Source organism: Strongylocentrotus purpuratus, unplaced genomic scaffold (genome assembly GCF_000002235.5).
Source record: "Strongylocentrotus purpuratus isolate Spur 01 unplaced genomic scaffold, Spur_5.0 spur5_contig_847, whole genome shotgun sequence".
NCBI classification, from domain to species: domain Eukaryota; kingdom Metazoa; phylum Echinodermata; class Echinoidea; order Camarodonta; family Strongylocentrotidae; genus Strongylocentrotus; species Strongylocentrotus purpuratus.
Window position 1 is genome coordinate 75,501 of NW_022145554.1, and position 22,071 is coordinate 97,571.

The 22,071-nt window shown below is 34.9% G+C and overlaps 1 protein-coding gene and 1 non-coding gene across 2 annotated transcripts; one reads left to right on the forward strand and one right to left on the reverse strand.

Moving 5' to 3' along the window:
* The first annotated feature begins 16 nt into the window (after window positions 1–16).
* Window positions 17–88, forward strand: TRNAH-GUG. The gene has a single exon. It is a non-coding gene; the product is annotated as a tRNA-His (tRNA).
* Window positions 89–3,962: 3,874 nt separating this feature from the next.
* Window positions 3,963–21,751, reverse strand: LOC115926866 (DNA polymerase nu-like). The gene is made up of 24 exons (XM_030992407.1): window positions 21,568–21,751; window positions 19,906–21,268; window positions 19,364–19,422; window positions 18,832–18,890; window positions 18,129–18,296; window positions 17,535–17,692; window positions 16,894–17,000; window positions 15,912–16,051; window positions 15,327–15,437; window positions 14,018–14,101; window positions 13,325–13,420; window positions 12,833–12,889; window positions 12,063–12,116; window positions 11,459–11,524; window positions 10,906–10,972; window positions 10,327–10,416; window positions 9,568–9,682; window positions 9,267–9,349; window positions 8,707–8,778; window positions 7,725–7,895; window positions 6,372–6,450; window positions 5,471–5,538; window positions 4,585–4,646; window positions 3,963–4,025 (listed from the first exon to the last, which is right to left on the reverse strand). The coding sequence occupies exons 1-24, from the start codon at window positions 21,749–21,751 to the stop codon at window positions 3,963–3,965; spliced, it is 3,576 nt and encodes a 1,191-aa protein (XP_030848267.1).
* Window positions 21,752–22,071: the final 320 nt, after the last annotated feature.

The following is a 22,071-nucleotide window of genomic DNA, read 5'->3' on the forward strand; positions in this document are numbered from 1 at the left end:
CCTACGTGGCATAGAAGCCGTGATCGTCTAGTGGTTAGGACATTGCGTTGTGGCCGCAATAACCCAGGTTCGAATCCTGGTCACGGCATTTTTGCAAAAAGTTAATATTTCTCTAAATTGTTCTTTTGAATCAATAAAAACGCCAAAGCGATCCGTAATTATGAAAAAAATACTACAATTAATAAGAATTCTTTGCTTAATTTTTTTTTTAATGAATAGAATAGATTGCTGTCCTACTAGTAATAATCATACAAATCAAAGTTTGTGTTAGAAAAGTTTATCCAATTAACACAAAAGTTTTTTTGCATTTTGTATCGAATACAACTATATTTTAAATTTGGGGGCATGGGGGAGAAGTTTGAATTATATCAAGGGCGTAGGCCACATAGATTACCTTTAAAGTTCTACTTTTTGTTTGCTGTATCATTAAAGGAATATAACCCCAATATCCTTTTTTGTATATTTGTAGTTTTCATTTTTATTCATTTGTTCCCTGATTTTTTGGAAGAAGCAAGAGGAAGTGAGAGACACTCCAGAATGTTGTTTCTTAATATTTTTGCTTTTTTTTCATTATTGATTCGATTTTTAATTGTGCCATGTATAAATAACAAATTACATTACATTTTTCAAAAACTTCAGTGGACTTTGATGTTGCATTAAATCTGAGCTAAGAACATCAATACAAAGTGCATCATATGATGAATGCAATTTAAGAGATACTAAACACAATGATTTTATTGAAAGTAGGATGATCATTTACATTTATAAATTTACACCATATCATCAATTCAATGGCAAAGCAAAGTATTCTAAACAGACAATCTGCAACCTTGGTAAATATAGCTTCAAAGCCAGACTTGATAAACACTGGAAGAAGGCCGGAGCAATATAATTTACCCAGGCTTCTCCCAGTTGACAATCCTGATATGACCCAGCAAGCAGGAGACAGAAGTGAAATGACCATGGCCGGTGCAAGACCCGGAAGCTGGGACACCCCCCCCCCCCCCCCACCTTTGAAGTTAGATCTGGAAGGTATTGACCAAGTACAAATAGGGGAATCCATCCTTGTCTTTTCCTTAAAATAAAAATGTAAAATATATGTTTTTGCAATATACCTTAAGGACTCAGTTCTTCATATACTAGTAACTGATATTACTAAATTAAATATTTATAAACATTTGTTATTCCAATTTATTTGTCTTAACAGTAATAATAAAAACATTTTTTGTTTTCATTTTTTATTTGATAATACCATTGCATAACAGTGGTTATGGTCAACAAAATAGTCAAAGTTGACTATTTGCCATTATAGCACCAAACAAAGAAGAAAAAGTATAAGAATGGATAGCAGATAGCTGGAGAAATACATCAAAGTCCATCAAGATGAATTAATTTCAAACTCAAATTCAAATGTAAAATACCTCTTTTAACAATATACCTTACAATAATACTAAATTATAATACTTATAAACATACATTGTTCCAATTTATTTGAGTTAACAGTATGATAATAAAAACAATGTTTTGACCATCCACGGAATAGAAGAAAGATAAAGAGGATGTAAACATTTCCATTCAATGCCTTGCAAAGCATGAAATGAAATAAATTGCACATTCATTTTTTTCTAATATACCCAAACTTCAAGTCATTCTCCACTCTCCAGTATATATTTCTTCATGAAACTTTACTCTCTTTATCATAATGAAATAATGTAAGATATGAAATTACAGGCGACCATTACATTCAATGGTATTTCAACAAAAACAACAAAATAACTTGTCTTTCAACAAAAAAATACTGCCAAATTTTCGACAGTGAATTTAGGTAACATTAAAGTTCTACTGATATACTGTAGTATATATTTTTGGGTTAGCTATATTATTCCATAAAATAAAGAGTCTATAACATCTGTTGTGATATATATAATGCATTTTTATATGATACAATGTGAGCAATGTACTTTAACTTATTACTGAATTTTTAAATCTACTGTTTTTAATGCATTTTTATATGATACATTGTAAGCCAATTATTGTTAGTCTTTGGACTTTTTATTTGGTATATTTGTAATAAAATCGAAATTGAATTGAATTGAATTGAATATACAACAGTTGTACTATAGGATTTCCCGGCCAAATTCGCGAGTTTGTCATTCAAATTAATATGTCTTGCGTTCAAATTTGATGGTTTAGTGCAGTCAAGTATATCTCAGGTTTATATTCCCTTTTCTAGTTTTCAAATCTATGGAATTTTCGTTAGAATCTACTTATGTTTCATTCAAATTAATGAACAATGTGCTTCTTTCGCTATTTGGTCATTCGATTTGGCGCAACACGATTTTCTGACAACACGACAGTGTACTTTTAGCATTCTAATTCATTTGTAGCATTCAAATTAGCACTTTGTGCACTTGAATTGATGGTCAATATACATTTCTCGTTTATTACACACTTTTTATAGCTCATTATTTTTCTTTCAAGATTGTTTTTTCATGTGTATTTTATCATATTTCATTTTCTTGCATTTATTCATACTTATTAGATTTATCTGATATTCATCAGCATTTAAGTTTGATTGTTAAGAAGAAAAAACTTGCATCTACGGACCTGATGGTCTCAGTATATTTGTAAATGTTCATGTAAGGAAGTTGTTTGTCTTATGTTTCATCATAAATTTATCATAATTTCATCATAACTTCATTATGGAAGAAGGGTACAATATTGTGACTGGGGTAGAGACTAGAGTCAACATTTTGAACATGTCTTTAGCCATCAATCTGCTGGCGGGCAAGTAAACTATGAAACTCTTTAAGAAAAACAGAGGGGTGTGCTGGGTATAAGAGACGATGTGAATTACTTTTGTAAAATTCCGAGTCTGTAGTAAATAGGGGCGATTGAGGGTACCCCCACCTTTCCCGGGTATATGAACATGTCCGGGCAGAAATGCCGTATCCCTTGATTTCGCCCCTTCTTTACTTTATGTCTGACTACACCCATCTGCATTGTCCTGAAAATAAATAAATGGAATAACAGCTTAGACCCCAATGGTAAATCATGCATTTTAACTGCATTATTTAAAAACTATAAAAGTTTGATGCAATTCTTCCCCCTAACATTCCTAACTTGAATAAAAAAATATTACGAATATGAATGACAGGTGTTAATTTGAATGATAAAAATTATGCTTCGACAAGTGAATATTAATTTGAATGCTAGTTGAGCAGTTTCTAAATTGAATGACAGATCTATGAAACCCTTCGACCAAAATTCTAAATTAAATACAAAAAATGGAAAATTGAATGATACTTGGCATGGCAAAGCCGATCTGCACTAACTTAAATGCAAAGTAAATGAATTTGAATGACAAACACGCAAATTTGGCCGGGAAATTCTATATTAGATGTCAATTTTCATAAACATTAGGTCAAGAACTTGATTGTAAAGTTGACAGCAAAGAAATTATGACCATGTTTTAGAAAGTAAACTTAATGAAGCATAGATTACGGATGTGATATGATTATAATTAGTTACTCAGGGTGAAGATTAATGTTTTACACGGAGCAGTTTCCAGTAACTTTAAAACTATTCTCTTTGGGTTAAAAACAAATTGTTTTAGCACAAAAGACAAAGTGGTATAGATTTGTATAAAAACTGCTTTAAATCCAAATTGGAAAGATACAGCCCCAATGCTATTGCTTAATATCAAAAGAATTTTAACTTGTCTGCATTTTTGTGGAGATTGTCTTTTGCACTTGGGGGAATAAATATGGAAAGTTACCTACACTGCTCAATTTTGAATGGTATTTTTCACCATTGTGTATTTACTGTTTATTTCAAATGGGATTAGAATTTGTCACATATGCCCAACAAAGTTTAAATAGCAGTTTAACAATCATTGCAAGACAAATCGATCTTCTAGACAGCTTCTGAGGAGATGTTAGCAAGCAAGAATCTGATTCAGATCACACCACTTGTTTGAGATGACCCCATGTCTTCCCGTAGCTGAGAGAAACTGGAAGAGGGACCTGCAAAATCAATGACAAGTAAAAACAACGACCATAAAGAATTAATTTTTTTTTTTTTAATGAAAGTACGATTTGTAACATCAAGTTAATATAACTCTGTAATGCAAAATATATTCTTTCACATGATTGGTAATAAGAGCTTCCATATAATTTTTTGAAATTGGGGCGTTTCCAATACTGGTCTTTACCTTTGACAGTAACGTCTTAATACCAAAAACAAGATATTAATATCTTATGGAAAAGTAGTAATAATGCCAGAAAACAGAGAAGACGTATGTAAATCAGCTGGACAAAGACAAGGGCATCATGATCATGAAAATCTCAAACTTTTATCATTATCTTGTTTTATTTAAAACCAACCTGCCCCTACTCATCCATTATCAAAAACTCTGTCACAAACAACTATTAAAAACCATGTCTTATACTAATCACGTTACTTGATTTGGTAAGCAGAGACTGCCCTCATATGAGGATTATTCTTACAGAATTCTGTCTGCCAGGAAAATATATCCAATACAGCACATATATTGCATATTCAATTTTATACATAAATCTTTACCTTCAGCTGACAAATGGATTCACCCAATGTTGGTGTAGACTCCATGACAGTCTTCAAAATGTCTGTCAAAGAAAAGAGATTGTATTTCAGTTAACCCAATGACTCCTGGAATCAGGTAGATCCTGTATTAAGCCTATGGGAGTTAAACAATTTAATAGTAAACAGGTTAATATTTTCCAAGTCACTCTCTGTCACCCTCTTCCATTTATATTTTGTTTCAGTTAAACCGAGGGCTGTAACATATAAGCACATCATGCTTAAAGCTTGCACTGTAGCCCTCCGGTATATGTCTATCTAACTGCTATTGAGTATGCATTAAGTGTGTAAATTAATTTCTTACTTTTCTATACATGTATTGTATTGAAGGGAAACAATGTAACAGTGTCACATTTAGTAAGCATGAATATGTACGTTTGGAAAGAGGATAAAAAAAAAAAAAATTCAAATCACATCAAATAATAATATTAACTATATAGATATTCTTTTATTAAGATACGATTGAAGCCATGGTATATGTATGATGAAGGCATTGATTTACACTATAATTAGAAACCTGCTCTCCACTGCTTCTATTTCAATAATTCATTCCTACAGGAATCATGTTTCCCAAAAGGGGGGGGGGGGGGGAGGTGTGATTGCTCCATGGTAGAGTAGTGATCTTGTAACCGGGAGGTCCCGGGTTCGAAACCAAGTAGTTGTACGAGTGTCCTTTGGTATAGCATCAATCCTCATTACCAAGTCCTTCGGAGAGGACCTATAGCCGTCGGTCCCCTGGTTGCTAACTTACAAGCATACACATGATTTCTTAGCTGTCATGTCAAACATACAAACATACAAATTTAGGTTATTCAAACAAGGTAAATGTGTTACTAATATCTAGATATACCTTTGACTTCATTGATATCTTCATCATGGACTTCAAACAGCAGTTCATCATGGATCTGCACAAGTAATCTGTTAATTCACATATAACAGATGTAATTGTCATGAGAAATAAACTTAATAATCAATATATGTATATAAAAATTAATTAAAATCAACAGGCAAAAACATGATAACATTTGATCCAATTTGTAGGTTTACATACTTGACACATTTAAATTTACAAACTGCATGTGTTTATCAGTGATATATCTTTATCAAATGTAGAAGTACCAAAAATATTCATATTTTAGTATCTGAATCATTATGTCAATCAATTACGGCTACCCGTTGTTTGCCATAACTTGGCATTAATGACATTCTAAAATTTGGTGATCTGATGACTTTTAAATATAGTGAGGGGGGGGGGGGGGTGAGGTGGGGAGAGTTAGGGCTTGGGGTACAGTTCGTATTTAGGTTGGGTTTAGGGTTATGGTGCGGTTTAGGTATAATGCTGGGATTGAGTGAGGTGAGTTAGCTAGAACTCGATTAGTGATAGAATACTGTGAAAAAGTGCAGGAGCACAAAGCGTACTATTTAAGAAACATATCTTGAAACTGCTGACTATTCTGCCCAATATCAGTTATGTATTATATATTTTGGGACAAGTCTAATAGGCATTTAGCCTTTGTTTGTCCCTCCACATTTTGAATGTATTTTGTTATTTGTATCTATTGTAATTTTGTGCTATACCTTTTACGGTTATTACATTTTTATTGGACGTTTACTGCATTGCTATGTTTATAGGTTATTTGTATGTTTTTAATGCCATTTTCATTGAATTGCAGAAAAATTAAATTGAATTAAATAAATATCTAACACCAGTGACAAGTACTATAGACACTGATATCTCCAATCATATTCACCTGGCTCTAACAGTGTTCCTCTCTGATAATACCGTCATGATGTGGATCATAGCAAGCTTACAGATGTCAGCAGCAGAGCCTGTAATAATCACAACGAGAATCAGATACATAGAGAATGATGTTGCCCAAATAGTATAGTACAGTCAAACCTGCTTTATTGACCACCTGTCTACAAAGACCACCTGTCTACAAAGGCCACATTTTTTGTTTCCCTTGAAAATGGTTTTTCGTACTATAGGCACCTGTCAACAAAAAACAATTTTCTTGTCTCCCTTGGATGGTCTTCATAGACAGGTTTCACTGTACATATAACAATCTTTTTTTTTTTAAATGTGGTATTAGCATACATGTAGCATACAAATATTTGTATTATTAGTACAATCAAATGTCATCATGAGGTCTGGTAACAAGGACAAACAAATTCTCACAGAATTAAAGATTTTTAATGAAAATGATCAGATTGTACGCATGGAATTGCATATGTCAATACAATGAAATAGGTGGTAGCAACAATTTATGAAAAACAAAACTTGGGGCCCGATTTCATAACAATTTTTATCAATAACATAATGCTAAATTTATTTAACAAATTTGCTCTTAGCCAATCTAATGTCTTGTTTTCAGTAGCTTATAACAGTTATTGTAACTTGTTCTTGATAACAGGTTTTATGAAACAGGGCCTTGGTCATCTTCAGTAGATGTGGATATATCATTGAAATTTTCTGAACAGTTCTCAAAACTGACCATCGGCTCTTCATTAAATCATCTGGGTCAGGAGAGTTAAAGGTAGATGAATGTCTAGTTGGAGCCATGAAGGATTTGAACCCTGTACCTTTCGATCCACAATCCACCTGAACTTATCCCCTCGAACTGTACCTCTACACTTAGGGTTAAGGCTTGTACACTATATGATGCGGTAAACTAGCATAGCATTATGTGCAATGGGATGCCGACTGGCGGGGGGGGGGGAGGGTTTTTTTTTTACTATTAAAAATATTCTGGGTTATGGGTTAATACATCAACGATGTGTCCAAGTGCTTTACAGGATATAATTACCCTTGTCATCAGATTCAGGCTTTCCTGCATGCACATTCTCCACTCCCTGGGGAACATTCCAAGCAGGTGCTGAGCAAACTACAATGACGGCTTTCGCATCCTACCAGGAATGCATTTAGCACCAGGGTGGAGAGTGGCAAATGTGGATTTATGCTTTTCTAAAGGAAGTTAGTACCAGACTGGGATTCAAACCCCCAATCTTTAGATTGAGAATGAAGTCAATGAACCACTAAACCACAATAACACCTCCACTTTAAGTGGCTTATCGTTTCATATGGGAAAAGGTTTTACACTAACCCTGGATGACAAAGTTGACAGCTTGTCTTTCTGCATGAGACCTGACATGGAAGTTCTGTGAGCTGATGTTAGAGATGAGTCGATGACGATGGAAGATGGTCTTCACATGACCGTGTCTCTGGCACTCTGAGATGCAGCGTTGGGCAAAGGTATTCACTCCCTTGAACTTCACTGTGGATTATTAAAAACAAAGGCAGGAAAAGTCTTAAATCCACTCAAATTTTATCAATTTTCTGTAAAATAACTGACATAAATCAAATTGGCAAACCTCTGTAAAAGAGCTAGTCAGGATGATAACAATGATAACCAAGAAAACAAATATAACAAGCAAAATTATTCTCCAAAATCTTAAAGGGATTGTTTAACAATGTTAAATCTGAGATACATGGTCCTACATGTTATCAGTGTCTGTGATATGGTGTAACATTGAAGCCCTAAAAAAATCGCGCTTCAAAATGATCAAGAAGTGCCTCAAAAAAGTAAAAATCTTTGAGTGGCCGGTTATACCATACTCGTTTTCCCCAATAGACTGTAGTGTTATGAAAACCGTCAGGCGAACGGTTTTCAAAATTTGTAATTCCAATCATAAATATCTTGATAATCAGATAGGCGATCGGCTTGTAAAAGTCATGGGGTTCCTGACTGACCTAAAGGTTTATAATTATCATTGCATCATGAGCTAAATCCAGAATTTTATTTCAGAATCTGAGACAAAGTTACCGGATCCCTTTAAGTTTGATGTCATGTATGTTTCACAATATGTAATTTTGTTAAATACCTGTTTTTCAAATGCATACTGGTATTTAAAATTTCCAAAACGTGAAGAAGAATCTATAAGATTTGTCAACAAACAAAGGGACAATATTTTTTCTTCAAAATTTTACAACCTACAAACAATTAATCACATTCAAAGTCTTGTTGAGTAATAAAAACTAAATGAAAAAATGCAACTTAGAACTTAACTAGATGCCTTTCACCTTACCCAAGAAACTTTTGGTGAATGCCTTAGCATTTTCCTTGGTGTCATTAAGTGTTTCCGCCAAGCGCTCAGCCCCTGAAAGAAGGAAATATTACAAAAAGTGATGAAAATAAGAACAAATTCCCAATAATAGAGATAATTGTGTCTGTGTGTTTACATTCCAATCTTGGTTATTTCCATCCCGCTTCATTTGACCCAAAATGTGATACATTGCTTGTATATGCGAAACCTTCTTGGATGCGCAACATTCCTTTGATGTATACTTTCCCACCATTGCCATATGTGTTATGTAATGTGTAAGTGATACACACATCCAGTTAATATCTAAAGTGAACATACAGAATTGTGTACTAGCGAGAAGTATCTAATAAAGTACTCTCCACTTGTTATTTGGACACCGTCAAAGCAACTCGTCATGTTTCATTCCTTAGCCTCTCTCATAGGTACACAAAAGTATGGCCTCCATATTTACTCAGGCCCGACCCATGATATTTCTAGTACATTAAACCTTTGAAAGATTACCAGATTTCAACTACTTCATAAGGGTAAAAATATATTCTTACCAACACCATAGATGACGGAGTACACTATTCGTTTGGTTCTTTCTCTGTCTCCTGTCTTCACATCTTCCAGATTCAAACCAAGCCTGCAATTAAAGACAATAGAACAACATTAACAGTTTACCTCAGTCCTTCAAAGGCAAAGTATGATAAACACTGTATCATTCGTACAAAGTCATTGAATAAATTACTGAAGAAATTTGATCATCAGTTAAAATCAACCCCATTGAATACTGAATTCTCCCATTTGCATAGACTTAATACAGGGCCTATCCTGTGCTAGTGGGCAAAGGGTTAAGCTTACCATTCACAGGTGAGTTGAACAAAGATGTCTGTACTGCCAGCATCATTGAATACCTTCAAGAGCACAGCATCCTGAGAGAGGTGGGCCAAGATCCTCAGCTCAATTGACTGGAAATCTAGAGAAGACAAAAGGAGCATCAAGCACCATCTGAATGTAGTATGCTTAGAAATTAAATAAGATTGCTCCCCAGGGAGTGGAGAAGGTGCATACATTGTGCGCGGGCAAGCCAGAATCCCATGACCGAGGGTAATAACTGTAAAGCCCTTAGAAACTCGTACTTGCAGTATTAAACGCGATATAAGCAGAAATAATATTATTATCAAAGGTAAGTAAAAAGTTAAACATTGATGAATGAGTTAAAATTCTTCCAGGTGTCAATGTTGAAAGTTATTATGCTATACACACCAATGCACAAGTATAGAATCAGGACATTTTTCACTTTTGTGATCAAAACCAGTAATATTTGGGATATAATCATTTGTTACTAAATTGTTGGAGGTTTGTTTTGACCCTCAGTAAAATTTATTTATTTTTTATTATTTGCCAGTCGAGATTGTTAAAAACATTAAAAAATGGCAAACTTTACTTTCCTTTTAATAGCAAACTTTGCTTTTCTGTCAACAAATTTGTCAGGACATTTAGTCAAAATCCAACCTATCAGAATATTCTAGCAGTGTTCTGAAGTAGTGTGACTAACACGGAAGGACATTGCACATCATACAGAAACAAAGAGCAGAGAAAGGTAATGAGATATATTACCAGCAGCAATAAATGACCAGCCCTCGTGTGAGAAGAATGGTTCTCTCATCCACAGTGTAGTGGCTGGAGCAGTAGAAGATACAGTGGACTCTATCAAAGATGGAAACATGAACAAAAAAAATAAAAAAATTAGAATGGCCCCTCACTACAAAATTTGACTGTATTATTAATGATATAATGATGAATAGTTTCCATCATAAGACATACCTAGGTAGGATGAATTTATTTAGAAAAGGAATAGCAACTGATCAAGTCAGCTGATATAAATATGTACTTTCATCTCTTTTCATCTACCTCTATCAAGGAAATACTACCGGTATCTTTCATATTTCTGGGGTAAATACCTCTTCACTTTGACAGTCTACAAGCAAAGACAAATATCCTTAACATGTTTTTTAATTCAAAGCCCTCAATTAACATAAGAAAAATAGGATCATGGGGGACCAATAGTCACCGATAAGGCATTGTTTGTTATTAGAGGGCGCAAATAGATATAAGTAATGCAGTGGGGCTTTAAAAAAAAAAAAAAAAAAAAAAAAATCACAACGCAAGGTTTACCGGTTGTTACAATCCACTTACCATTGACCACTGACCCATTTGCATCTTTGTGTACTTGCAAGGGCTGCTTGGGAATGTTTTGAATGTTCTAGAATAGAAAACAGATGCAAACAGATGAAAACAATGCAGAGAACGAGAGAGAGAGAGAGAGAGAGAGAGAGGGGGGGGGGGGGGTAAGAGAGAGTGAAAGAGGGAGGGGAGAGAGATAGATAGAGAGAGAGAGAGAGAGAGAGAGAGGGGGGGGGGGGGGGAAGAGAGAGAGTGAATATCCATATTGATGATGCATTACAGTTTAACTACCAAACCATATACAGACACCTATGACAATGAACTACCGACATTTTTCATCAATATAATGTGCAAAGTAAAACTACATAAGTAGGTTTGTAGGTGCAATGCATTGTGACAGACCAAATCAGAAGTTGGCAATTACACGAACAAACAAACAAGTAAATAAAATTCAATGTGAGCGGGTTACCATCTACTGTAGATAGTAACCTATTAATTAATTTCTTCTCAGTATCTTAACTTTACCTCACAAACTTAGAACAGATAAGAGGAAAGGTTTGCTTACTGGGTTTGATGACTGGAGTCTACCCGAGGCAGCTGAGGTTTGGTCCCAACTGGTGTGTATATAACCCTATCAATAAACGATTATCAAGAGTAGCTTTAATATTCCAGACTCAACAAAATTCATGAAGAGTCTCTCCATTTCTCTCCTTCTCTCTACTTTGCTTCTTTTGATCAATTCTCTCTCTCTCTCTCTCTCTCTCACTCTCCCCTCTCTCTCTTTCCTTTTCTCATTTTTTTTTCTTACATGTAGAGCTATGCATCTCCCTTTGAAACTGGTCTTTATTTATACATTTCAGCTTACATTCTTGAAGATATGATTACGAATTTGTTGTTTTCATCGTGAAATACTTTTCACATTCACATGCTTATAACACTTATTGTAACTTGTTATTGATAACATGTCTTATGAAACAGGGCCCTAGTCATCTTCAGTAGATGTAGACATATCACTGAAAATTTCTTAACATGGAGAAATACTTTTCACGTTCACATGAAAAGGCTTCCTAGGAATTATGATTGTGTTCAATTATACACCATGAGGAACTAAATGCGTTAATAAACATTATGTATATAAAGAATAGTTAAAGAAACAAGTCTCCACTTACTCCAGATACATAATCAGACAGCCCATCTAAGTAGGTAGATTTCAGCTTCACGAGCTAGATGGATATGAAACATAAGAACTACAGATGATTCTAATCAATATGATGAAATACATGCATTCGCCAATCACCATCTCATATAAAATGTCACAAGTTTAGATATAACTGGAGGATGGTGAAGACAAGTATTAACAATATATTTCACATTCATAAAGGAATATCTTTCAATAAAAAATAGTGCACTCACTACTTGTTACACACATGCATATCACCCTTTTTGTGACTTAAATGTAAGTTTAAATACAAAGCAATTTCCGATCCCTTTGTTATGACATCTTTATTCTTCAAAACCCCTTTCTCAGCAAGAAATCTATCTTTATAAATTCCCATGATCGAGACCAATATCAACATAAGATATGGATTATTTCATTGATATTCAAACAAATTCCAGACATAGATGTAGAAATTACTTGTACATTCAAATATGGCAATCCGAGGGTTCAGTGACACAAAGACGTAAATCCATATTTTGCCAAAATGAGTATTTGATATCAAAATGTTCAGAAAAATGTGGGCTTTCCAGGAAACACAAAGACTTAACTCCACCCAACACCCCATTGAAGTCAATGGCTAGTGAAACATAGACTTAACTCCTTAAGGCCCAAGTGCTCAGTGACACATATAAACCACTTTTCCTCAAAATGACCAAAATGGAGTTACGTCTTTGTGTCACTGACCCATCAATCATCCTTTTCATTGTACATGTACCTTACCTGTCTGTGGGTCAGGACTAGCTCTGGCAAAGGATGCAGATCTTTAAGCTTGTGTAACTGTAAGAAGATACAAAAGCATTAATATGTACTGAATACAACATACAAAATTTCCTGAGGCACAATTAACAAGATTAAGAAACCCAACATGTTCAATTAAGTAGATAATTTGCAATATTTTTGACGACTCTAATCTACAAAAGCTGAAGTTATACATATACAGGTAAATAATTTCCCCAAAATAATGTTAACACCCACAACAGACAATATCAAATGAAAATTATTTCTCATTGAAATGTGTACTAAAGGAACCTGTACATAAAGACCATCTACCTATGAATACCACTTTTCTTGTCTCCCTTGGGGGGTCTTTATAGACAGATTTCACTGAATTACTAAAATGCACACAATATATTTGAAGAATAGTTGAAACACTTGCACAAAGCTCATAATGGACAAGTGCTAATAAGTTTAACTGAATGTTTTTCCATTTACCACCATTTCTGAAGTAGACTTGAGATTCTGGACATTGGTTCTTGCAAGTTTCTGACCAGGACAGAGCTCATCTAGCTTTAGCTCATCAAACAAAACCTGAACAACAGTAAGATTGAAAGAAACAATGTTGAGTGAGTTCTGTCATGTTTATTGTTTAATTTGTATATATGTACACAACTTAATACTTCTTGCAGTTACAGGCATGATTGCATTGAGCCAATATATTTTTTGTTTTCAGAGGCCATTAAATTTGTTTACACTGTTTGAAAGTCTCATGGCATGATATCAATCAAAATGTAATTCCAACCTGTTTTTTCCCCTTTAAAACTCTTTCTTCTATCACTAATTCCTCATAACACACAGAGTTGGCAGCTTGATTTCACTGATTGCATTGTCCATTCTTTGATAATGAGTAACAATGATATTTAAGTCCATGCCCCTGATATTTTCAAGAAAGTTTAGCTTCTTACTCCAACATACTGCCATAGACATAGATAAATACATGTAAATATGATGTAGGGTAAGCAGACACTGGCACTTTATAAATGTTATAGCCATATTTTTTGTTGCTGTCAGATATGGGGGAAGGGGGGCAATAGCAAAATTATGGATTTCTCCCTCTGGCCAGTTCAGTGTCATTTATTGGAATCAATCAATTACTTCAAACCTGTAATAACTATAAAGAGGAATGACCTGTCTGAGCTGGATATGACTGGTGATCTGGAAAGGATGCCCCGCCTTTTTGTAGCATTGTCTCTCTACATCCTTAATCTCATCCTAAAAAGATAACATACATTATAACGTCTAATGATAACATACTGTACAAATAATATTAACTATACAACAACGACAATATAATAAATTTCAATTATTACAAGATCATTGATATTTTTTCATTATGTACATTTGCAACAGTTTTGTATTGTTTATGTTATATTTTATAATTGCCTTTAAATTGTTCTACTTTTCATTGTTATTCTATGTTTTTAAAGATACATGAAATAAACTGAATTGAACAAAATTAAAAAGATGCTAAAATATATCATTCGAGCTCCAATAGCTGTCCAAAAAGTGTTGAAATAATGCTTTTAATAATCTACATATGCTTTGACTTCAATAAAACTTGTATTCTCTTTTCCAGGGTAGGTGTACCTGTCTCACTTTCTCTATGAATTGGATTTGGCCCATGAAATAATACAAATGGCTTTGGGTTGGCTCTTCCCCTTGTTGATGCATTGGTCAAGCAAATACTTCATTTGGCATCATTTTCATATTACACTCCAAGACTATTTAGGCAATCAACCTGTTTAGTCAAGTGGCTGCCAACTTCTGTCAAGATCAGTCTGCTGGTAGAAAGTCAGATTACAGTATCATATTCTTCAAACTTCTTGATTTTATATGACAACACACATAACATTTACCTTATACACTGGTATGTATTACTAGTACTACGGATATGAAAAAGAGTGCATACCTTCAAGATATTACTGTAGGATATGAGCATCTTCTGGTTGACTTGTATTCCTTGGACTTCCATACCTAAAATGATATTAACCCCTTAACTACTGAATTATCTCAATCCCATAGACATTATACAGGGACCACTCAGTTCCCATAGACAAAGGGTTAATGAATTGTTATTCAGAATAGTACAATAAACAATGACAGAAAAAAATGCATATCCAATTTTAAAAGAAAATTTAAGCAAAATGCATGTACACAAATAAAGATACTACGGCAAATGACAAAAACAATTATAAGGGAGGGAGAAATTAGGTGTATGTGTTTGTAGAGAACATATTTAATCATAAAATAGCGGGTAGATCATGAAAACTTTGTAAAGGGGAAAGTGAGTGTGGTACTCTGAACCAAAGGGGGGAGGGGCAGGGATAATGTCTCAATATGTAACTACCATACTGTATTGTCAAGGATGAAAATTAAGCCATGGGGGAGGGGTCGAGCAAATCAAGAGGTGAATATGATCTGTATCATTATTACCAGCCAGTATTGGTATTAGGGGGACTTCCAAGTTGATGAAGAGCTCCCATAAATTCTTCCTCTGGAGTTTGTTCGTCAGGTCTCCAATCACCGGCCCAAGTAATTCCAAATGTGCCTGCAAGGGAAGCAAAGAAAATAATTGAGGCATGATGAGATAATGCTTCAGGATAAAATTGAGTTCTGGGAAGAGGTGAAAAATAATTTGTGAGCATTATCATTGTTGTATTATGCAAGTGTGGAAGAACATCAGATAAAAAATGTTTGCTGAAAAGCATGGGTCTTTGAATTCCTTAATATTCTAAATATGGCATGTAACATCATAAAAATTGGGACAGATTTTTATGCCACATGTTCGTGTAGTCCCACACCTTTCTGTGTACAGTGCTTGTAACTTTACCAAGATTGGGCCAAATTTCAAATCATTTTGATGATTCCAGAACCTTGCAGTACACACAAATATGCTAGATGATCAAGCTTGATCGATTCCACAACATTTCATTTACAATGCAATCGCATGACCAGAAATCAACTTTAAGACTATGAAAATGAAAGAATTCATTAGTCATTGGGATTGACTCATGATGCTTACCAAGTGATTGTTTGGAGTTTGATCATTATACTTTCCAGCAAGGAATGTTTTCAGCATTCCAGAGAATGTGACCGGAGGGTTGTCTGGATCCAGGAGCCAGCAAGCAATTTTAGGGTCCATTATCACCCACTTGTTGCATCCTAGAATGTAGAGAATGGAAATTACAAAGTTAAAGGGTTGATAATACCCCTAAATAAGTGATATTTGTTATATTTGACCTTCACCATCATAAAGGAATTTCCCAGATTCAGTCTAAACTTACCCTGAATATCAAATTCAACAAATAACAGATATCTGCCAAACAATTTTAATAGAAAAAAAAAATAATAGGTAAACAATTAGCAAATAGAGATAATAAAATCAAGCAAATCAAGCTTGATAAGCTATGAATTGCATGGTTTTAGTGAAAGCTATTTCCAGGAAGCTTTTGTTCTTAAATAAGTTTTTTTTTTTAATCTATCTATCTATCAGGCTATAGTTCATCCAGACATTGGAAACAGCATTTCCATTCTCTTCTGTCTCTAGCTATCCTAGTCCAAGCGGCAGTTCCCATATCTCCTGCATGATAATCAAGGATTTGATTTAAGCAAGCTTCTCTGACAATCTAATTCTATCACCTAGCTGGGGGATGTTTCACAAAGATCCTAAGTCAAACTTAACTCTAAGTTGGACTTAAACATTGAGGAGAGCCATTTGTAGCCTTAAAATAATATGCATTCAAAAGCAAATATTCAAGTATTTTAGACTTTACATTAATTCCACATTACACAAAAAATCTCCTTGATAATATAAAATATGAATGATTTGAACCAACATTTTATGCCTTTTAAAATAACTTATACAAAATATTTTCAAAGGTGCCAACAGTTTTCCATAATTGTTAAGTCCAACTTAGAGAAAAGTTCAACTTAGGATCTTTGTGAAACACCCCCCCCCCCCCCCCCCCGCCCCCTGTAATGTTTGCCATTCAATCATAACACACCTGACTGAGGATCCAGTCTGTAGTTGATGATGATGGCATGCATCAGTTCTTGAGCATCAAAGCAAACTTTTCTAGTGTTGGACTGCAGAATCTCAAGTAGAACATTCCTACCAACCAAACAAACAAATATTAGTTACCGGTACATCTTAATCTCATTGTCCACTGCTATATTTCTGAATAGGGATAGCAATAATTGATTATTTGCAGAGTGTTTAAAAAACAGCTGCAAATATATATGCAAGTTCTAAAGGATTTAATATTACATGAATGTGGAACTTAAGGGCATAGAGGTGAAATTATGCAGAGGGCTTAATTTGCATGAACATTGTTATACATCTAAACTCAAAAGTCTATTTCCTTGGTAAAAAATCTTATTTAACATCAATATTTTGTTTCTCCATTGCTTTTTGATGATGTTGATTAAACAATCATATTAAAATGTTTTAAAGGGAAAGCCATGCCATTAGTATCTACAAAACATGTAGGAATTGTGATTCTCCAAATAGTAATTCACAGATCTAAAAGTGGTATGGAAACAGTCGCATACAAAATTCATTGCTAGGTGTTGTAAACCATGACTTCATTATTATGACAATGAAAGAATCAAAAGTATGATGTGTACTAGGTTATGGTAAAATTACCTTGTTGCTTCTGATGCATTTTCTTTGCCTACATGTAGACCTGCCAGCGGAAATGAAACAAACATGTATTCCTTCTTAGCAGCCTTGCGCTGGACGGCAACCAATACAGAGTTAGCTACACCATCCTCATGAAGAGATGACAAAGCTCTTTTCCTGGGCTGAAAACATGTGGGTGAGTAAAGCAAATAATACTTATCTAATTTGAAGTAGTGTTATCGCATACAAAAAGAAATATTTTACAAAAATCAAATCTTCATTGTTACAAAATGTTGACTGATTTGTCTTAAATCGATGTGATTATAGTACTTTTATTAGTGCATTGAGTGCTTTTGGAGAAAGATGGACAGAGAAAGAAAGAAGAGAAAGAGAGAGAGAGAGGGAGAGAGAGCTAGAAGGAGGGGGAGGGGGAGATACAATAGTAGTACATATAGCAGCAGCAGCAGTATTAGTAGTAAAACAATAATGGTTTGGGAAGGGGCCGGAAAACAAAACAAACATACATGTTCCCATCAGAGTAATATTCTTAAATTTCATTCATTGTCCATCAGTCTGTTCTGTCATCCATGAAATACAATGTATTCTTATATTTGTCACCTCATTCGGTTCTCTAAGCTGTGTTGAACCGTCTGTATACGTAAGCATCATGAGCATCTCGCTTGATTCAGAAACTATCTCCTGTAACTTTGCTAGCTCTGAAGGTGACATGGATGTGATGGTCTTAGCAGGGACAGGAGCTCCGCTTATTCTGTTTGTGCCCATTACCTGGTGGGGAAGGAAAATATGATCTCCATTAAGACATCAAATGAAACTTGTTCACATATTAATATGCTGTGATTATAAAGCGCAGCAAATTTCTTGTCTACTAAATGAAGAACTAGTGGGGATGAAAAAGAAAAGAGCACAATGAAGGACCAACGTGTATTAACTTATCTAAGTGTTAAGGTTTAGAAATGTAAATTTTAGGACATGAGCACTTAAATAATCTTTATTAATAGACCCTGTGGTAAATTGCAGAAGTTTGAACTAACATTATTTCAGTAAGCCTATACAAGTTCCTTTTAAGCAACTAGATAGATGTATACATTTTGTCACAAAAGGACATAAATTTTGTTACAAAAAGGACAATGTTAGAGAGCGTATCTAAGCAACAATCATCATTGCTGCTTTCCTACTCAATTATTTTCTCATCTATTGAACCAAACTACAACTCATGTACCAAGAGCTTAAATGATAATGACATGGCAAGTCATGCCCCTGGGATAATGAATTTGTCAACATTTACAATTCATTTCTTTACCTGTTCTATAGACATCTGTGAAAGTGTTCCTGTTTTATTCTTTGGTTTCTCCTTCAAACCTAAACGGAAAAAGAGTTTACTAGATGCTTGAAATTATGCCATGTCACACAAACATTGTGACTAAAAACAAAAACCACTCAAATCATTTCAGCATCTATGAATAAATCTAAGACAAAATTAAAAGTTCTAAGATATTTTAATGTAATACAAAATAAACTAATGCTTCACACTTTCATATTCAAACATTCTCCATGTTATATTTGACATCATATGATAAGCACATTCAAATTCCACTATGTGCTATGTGCTCACTAAAGAGCAAGAGGCTCCTATTACATAATACTGTAAATACATTAAAATATCTGACTTGTGCCAAATCATGTTTATTTGATAACCAAAATCTTATTGCGCTTTCTACATTTTTCAATTCCTTATCCAATCATTGCGAGATACAGAAGAGCCATATCTGTAATTTGTTGATATTGTTTCACTGCTGATGATGTAATCTTTACCGACAGTAACACTTCATTACCTGATGCTGTTCTGTGGAATGTAGGTATAACTCTCTTTTTAACTGCTGTTGGTGCATCACTGGTGAAACAAAACACAAGATTAATCTTAATTACACTCTTAGAAAATGACACAAGTAGGATGTCTTATATTAAGAGAGAATTTCAAAGAATATATGTTTAATGTTGAAATGAAAAATCACTGTGTGCTTCTTATTAGAAAGTCTTCATTGACGAAAAGATTGATTATTCAATGTTTTCATCAAACTATAATAACACTTGGCTCTGGCCATCTCTAGTGAATGATGTCATTTATAGTAAAGAGGATATCATTATTCATCTTCTATTAGAATCTAGTTCAGTCATTAACAATAAAATAGAATAATAACATGAAAAACATTCAATTTATTTCAATTCAATAAATACCTTTAACACTTCAGTCAATTTTTTTCTTCTTTTTTTCTTCTTCATTTTCATTTTTTGGGGTGGGGGGATAAAAAAAGCTACAGGATTGTGAGATTACTGTAGGCATTTTTATTTTACTCTATAGAGTCTACCAACTTACCTAGATGTGCTACCAATGCTGCATATGTTCCCTCTCTTGCTAGGTTTGGGTGTCTGGCGATGATGAGTCCTGCCCCTCGAGCCTGCATGGGTCGACAGTTGTTTCACATCTACAGAAGATGACCCTTTGGACACACTGTTCTGATTCTCCGGTAGTGATTTCTCCGTCCGTGCCAGTTTTAAGGCAATTGTCTCTTTAGGGCACTCACTTGCTGTATTGAAAGTAACCATTTTAGAAGAAATAGAGAGGTTTTGTTGTCTGTCACGCACTGCTGCAGGGTCATCCAATCCTTCAGTATCTTCAGCTGATGACAAATCACTGGCTACAGGAATATGACATGTTCTTAAAGAGGTTCTTGATCCTTGACTAAGAGATCTATCAACAAAACCTGGCATATTCTGCAGAGGTGGTGTTGTTTTTGATACGGAGGGTATGACACGATGGCCATCCGGTTCTTCAACATCTTCTGATGATAACGAACATCTGGAGACCAGATGAGGCTGGGCTCCTGAAAAGATTCCTGATCCTCCACTATTCACACCAATAGTATTTTGCTTTATACATATAGATGACACTGTCCTAGATATTGGCAATGTTGCATGGCCTTCCAGTTCTTCAACATCTTCAGTGGATAACAAACATCTGGAGACCAGAAGAGGCTGGGCTCCTGAAAAGATTCCTGATCCTCCACTATTCACACCAATAGTATTTTGCTTAGATGGCACTGTCCTAGACATTGGCAATGTCGGATGTCCTTCCAATTCTTCAACATCTTCAGCTGATTGGGATCTGGAGACCTGAAGAGAATGGGTTCTTGTTGAGATTCTTAATCCCTGACTAGCATCACCAATCACATTTTGCAGAGATGGCAAGTACCTAGATATTGTTGGTGGGTGAGATGACAAACAAGCAGTCAGTTTAGAACTATGGGCATCACTCTTACTTGGTCCTGGCCTCAATTTACAGTCATCACTTCCTTTGGTCTGCTGATGATGAACGATGATTTCATGTTTTCTTTGAACTTGGTTGGGTAACATCTGTAACTGAAATCTGTTTTTACCGCTCTGTTCATCTGGATCTTTGAAGTTGTGAGTTTTGCTGGAGGACAAACTCTCTCCTTCCGGCTCTGTCTTCACCGTAGAGACCAAATCAATGGAAATTGTAGGAGTTGTCCCAGAGTTTCCAAAATCACCATCAAAGTTTTCAAGTTGCGCATGTGGTTGTGAGGAATCAACTTGGCTTACAGTTCCTGGTCCTGGATCATTCTTTGTGTTGGTGAGATTGGTTCTATCTTCTGGACCAGCATCAACTTTTTCTGTCTTAAAACTCTGTGCATATATCTGAGTGTAGTAGCTCCTTCCATCTGTTGGGCAAGATAACAAAGTCAGACAAGCTTGCACTTATGGATCTCTCTTTTTTAAGCAGCATAGATAACTTTATTAGAATTCTTAACCGTTTCAAAGTATTTCAAGTTCCAAGCTCTCGATGCGCTTATTCATTGACTTTTATTTGAAACATAGAAATGTTTTCTTAGTTGTTTTGCACTCTTTTTCAAACTTGTATTGATTAATGGTCTTAAAATCCCTCTCTAAACAGACACAGTGAACATGGCCTCCTTTCGTAATTAATACAGTAACAAAACTGTAATTTGAAAATACTGACCAGTTGACCTTTGACATCTCCTCTGCTGATCCTCAATTTTCTTCCAGTGAGCCTCTCTGAGAGCAGCTAAAACAAGGAGGGCATCGTCCGACAGAATATGAACAGATCCAGGATGGGGTGGTTTCTTGAGAGGTGTCCACACCTGCTTAGTTTGTTTAGGGTTCAGATCAATACAGTAAGACATGTTCTTGGGTACACAGAGCGAGCGCTGGGCGACTTGGAGCTACATGTAAGCGTAGACAGGAACCAATTCCTGGTCTTGATTCAGAGCAGAATTATTCAGAGATCAAGACTGGATTTTCTCGCCTCAGTTGCTCACAAACAGCTGTGACATAGATGAACCCAGTCAATCAGACTGGCTTCTCGATCTGTATTAAATCATAAAAGAAGCAAGAGTCTGATTTATACAACATCGATCCCTTTCTCAAGAACAATCCCAGTTCTCTGTTATTGTTAATTACGTTAGATGTAGATTCTAGTTTAGACCTAGAGTCTAGTCTTAGA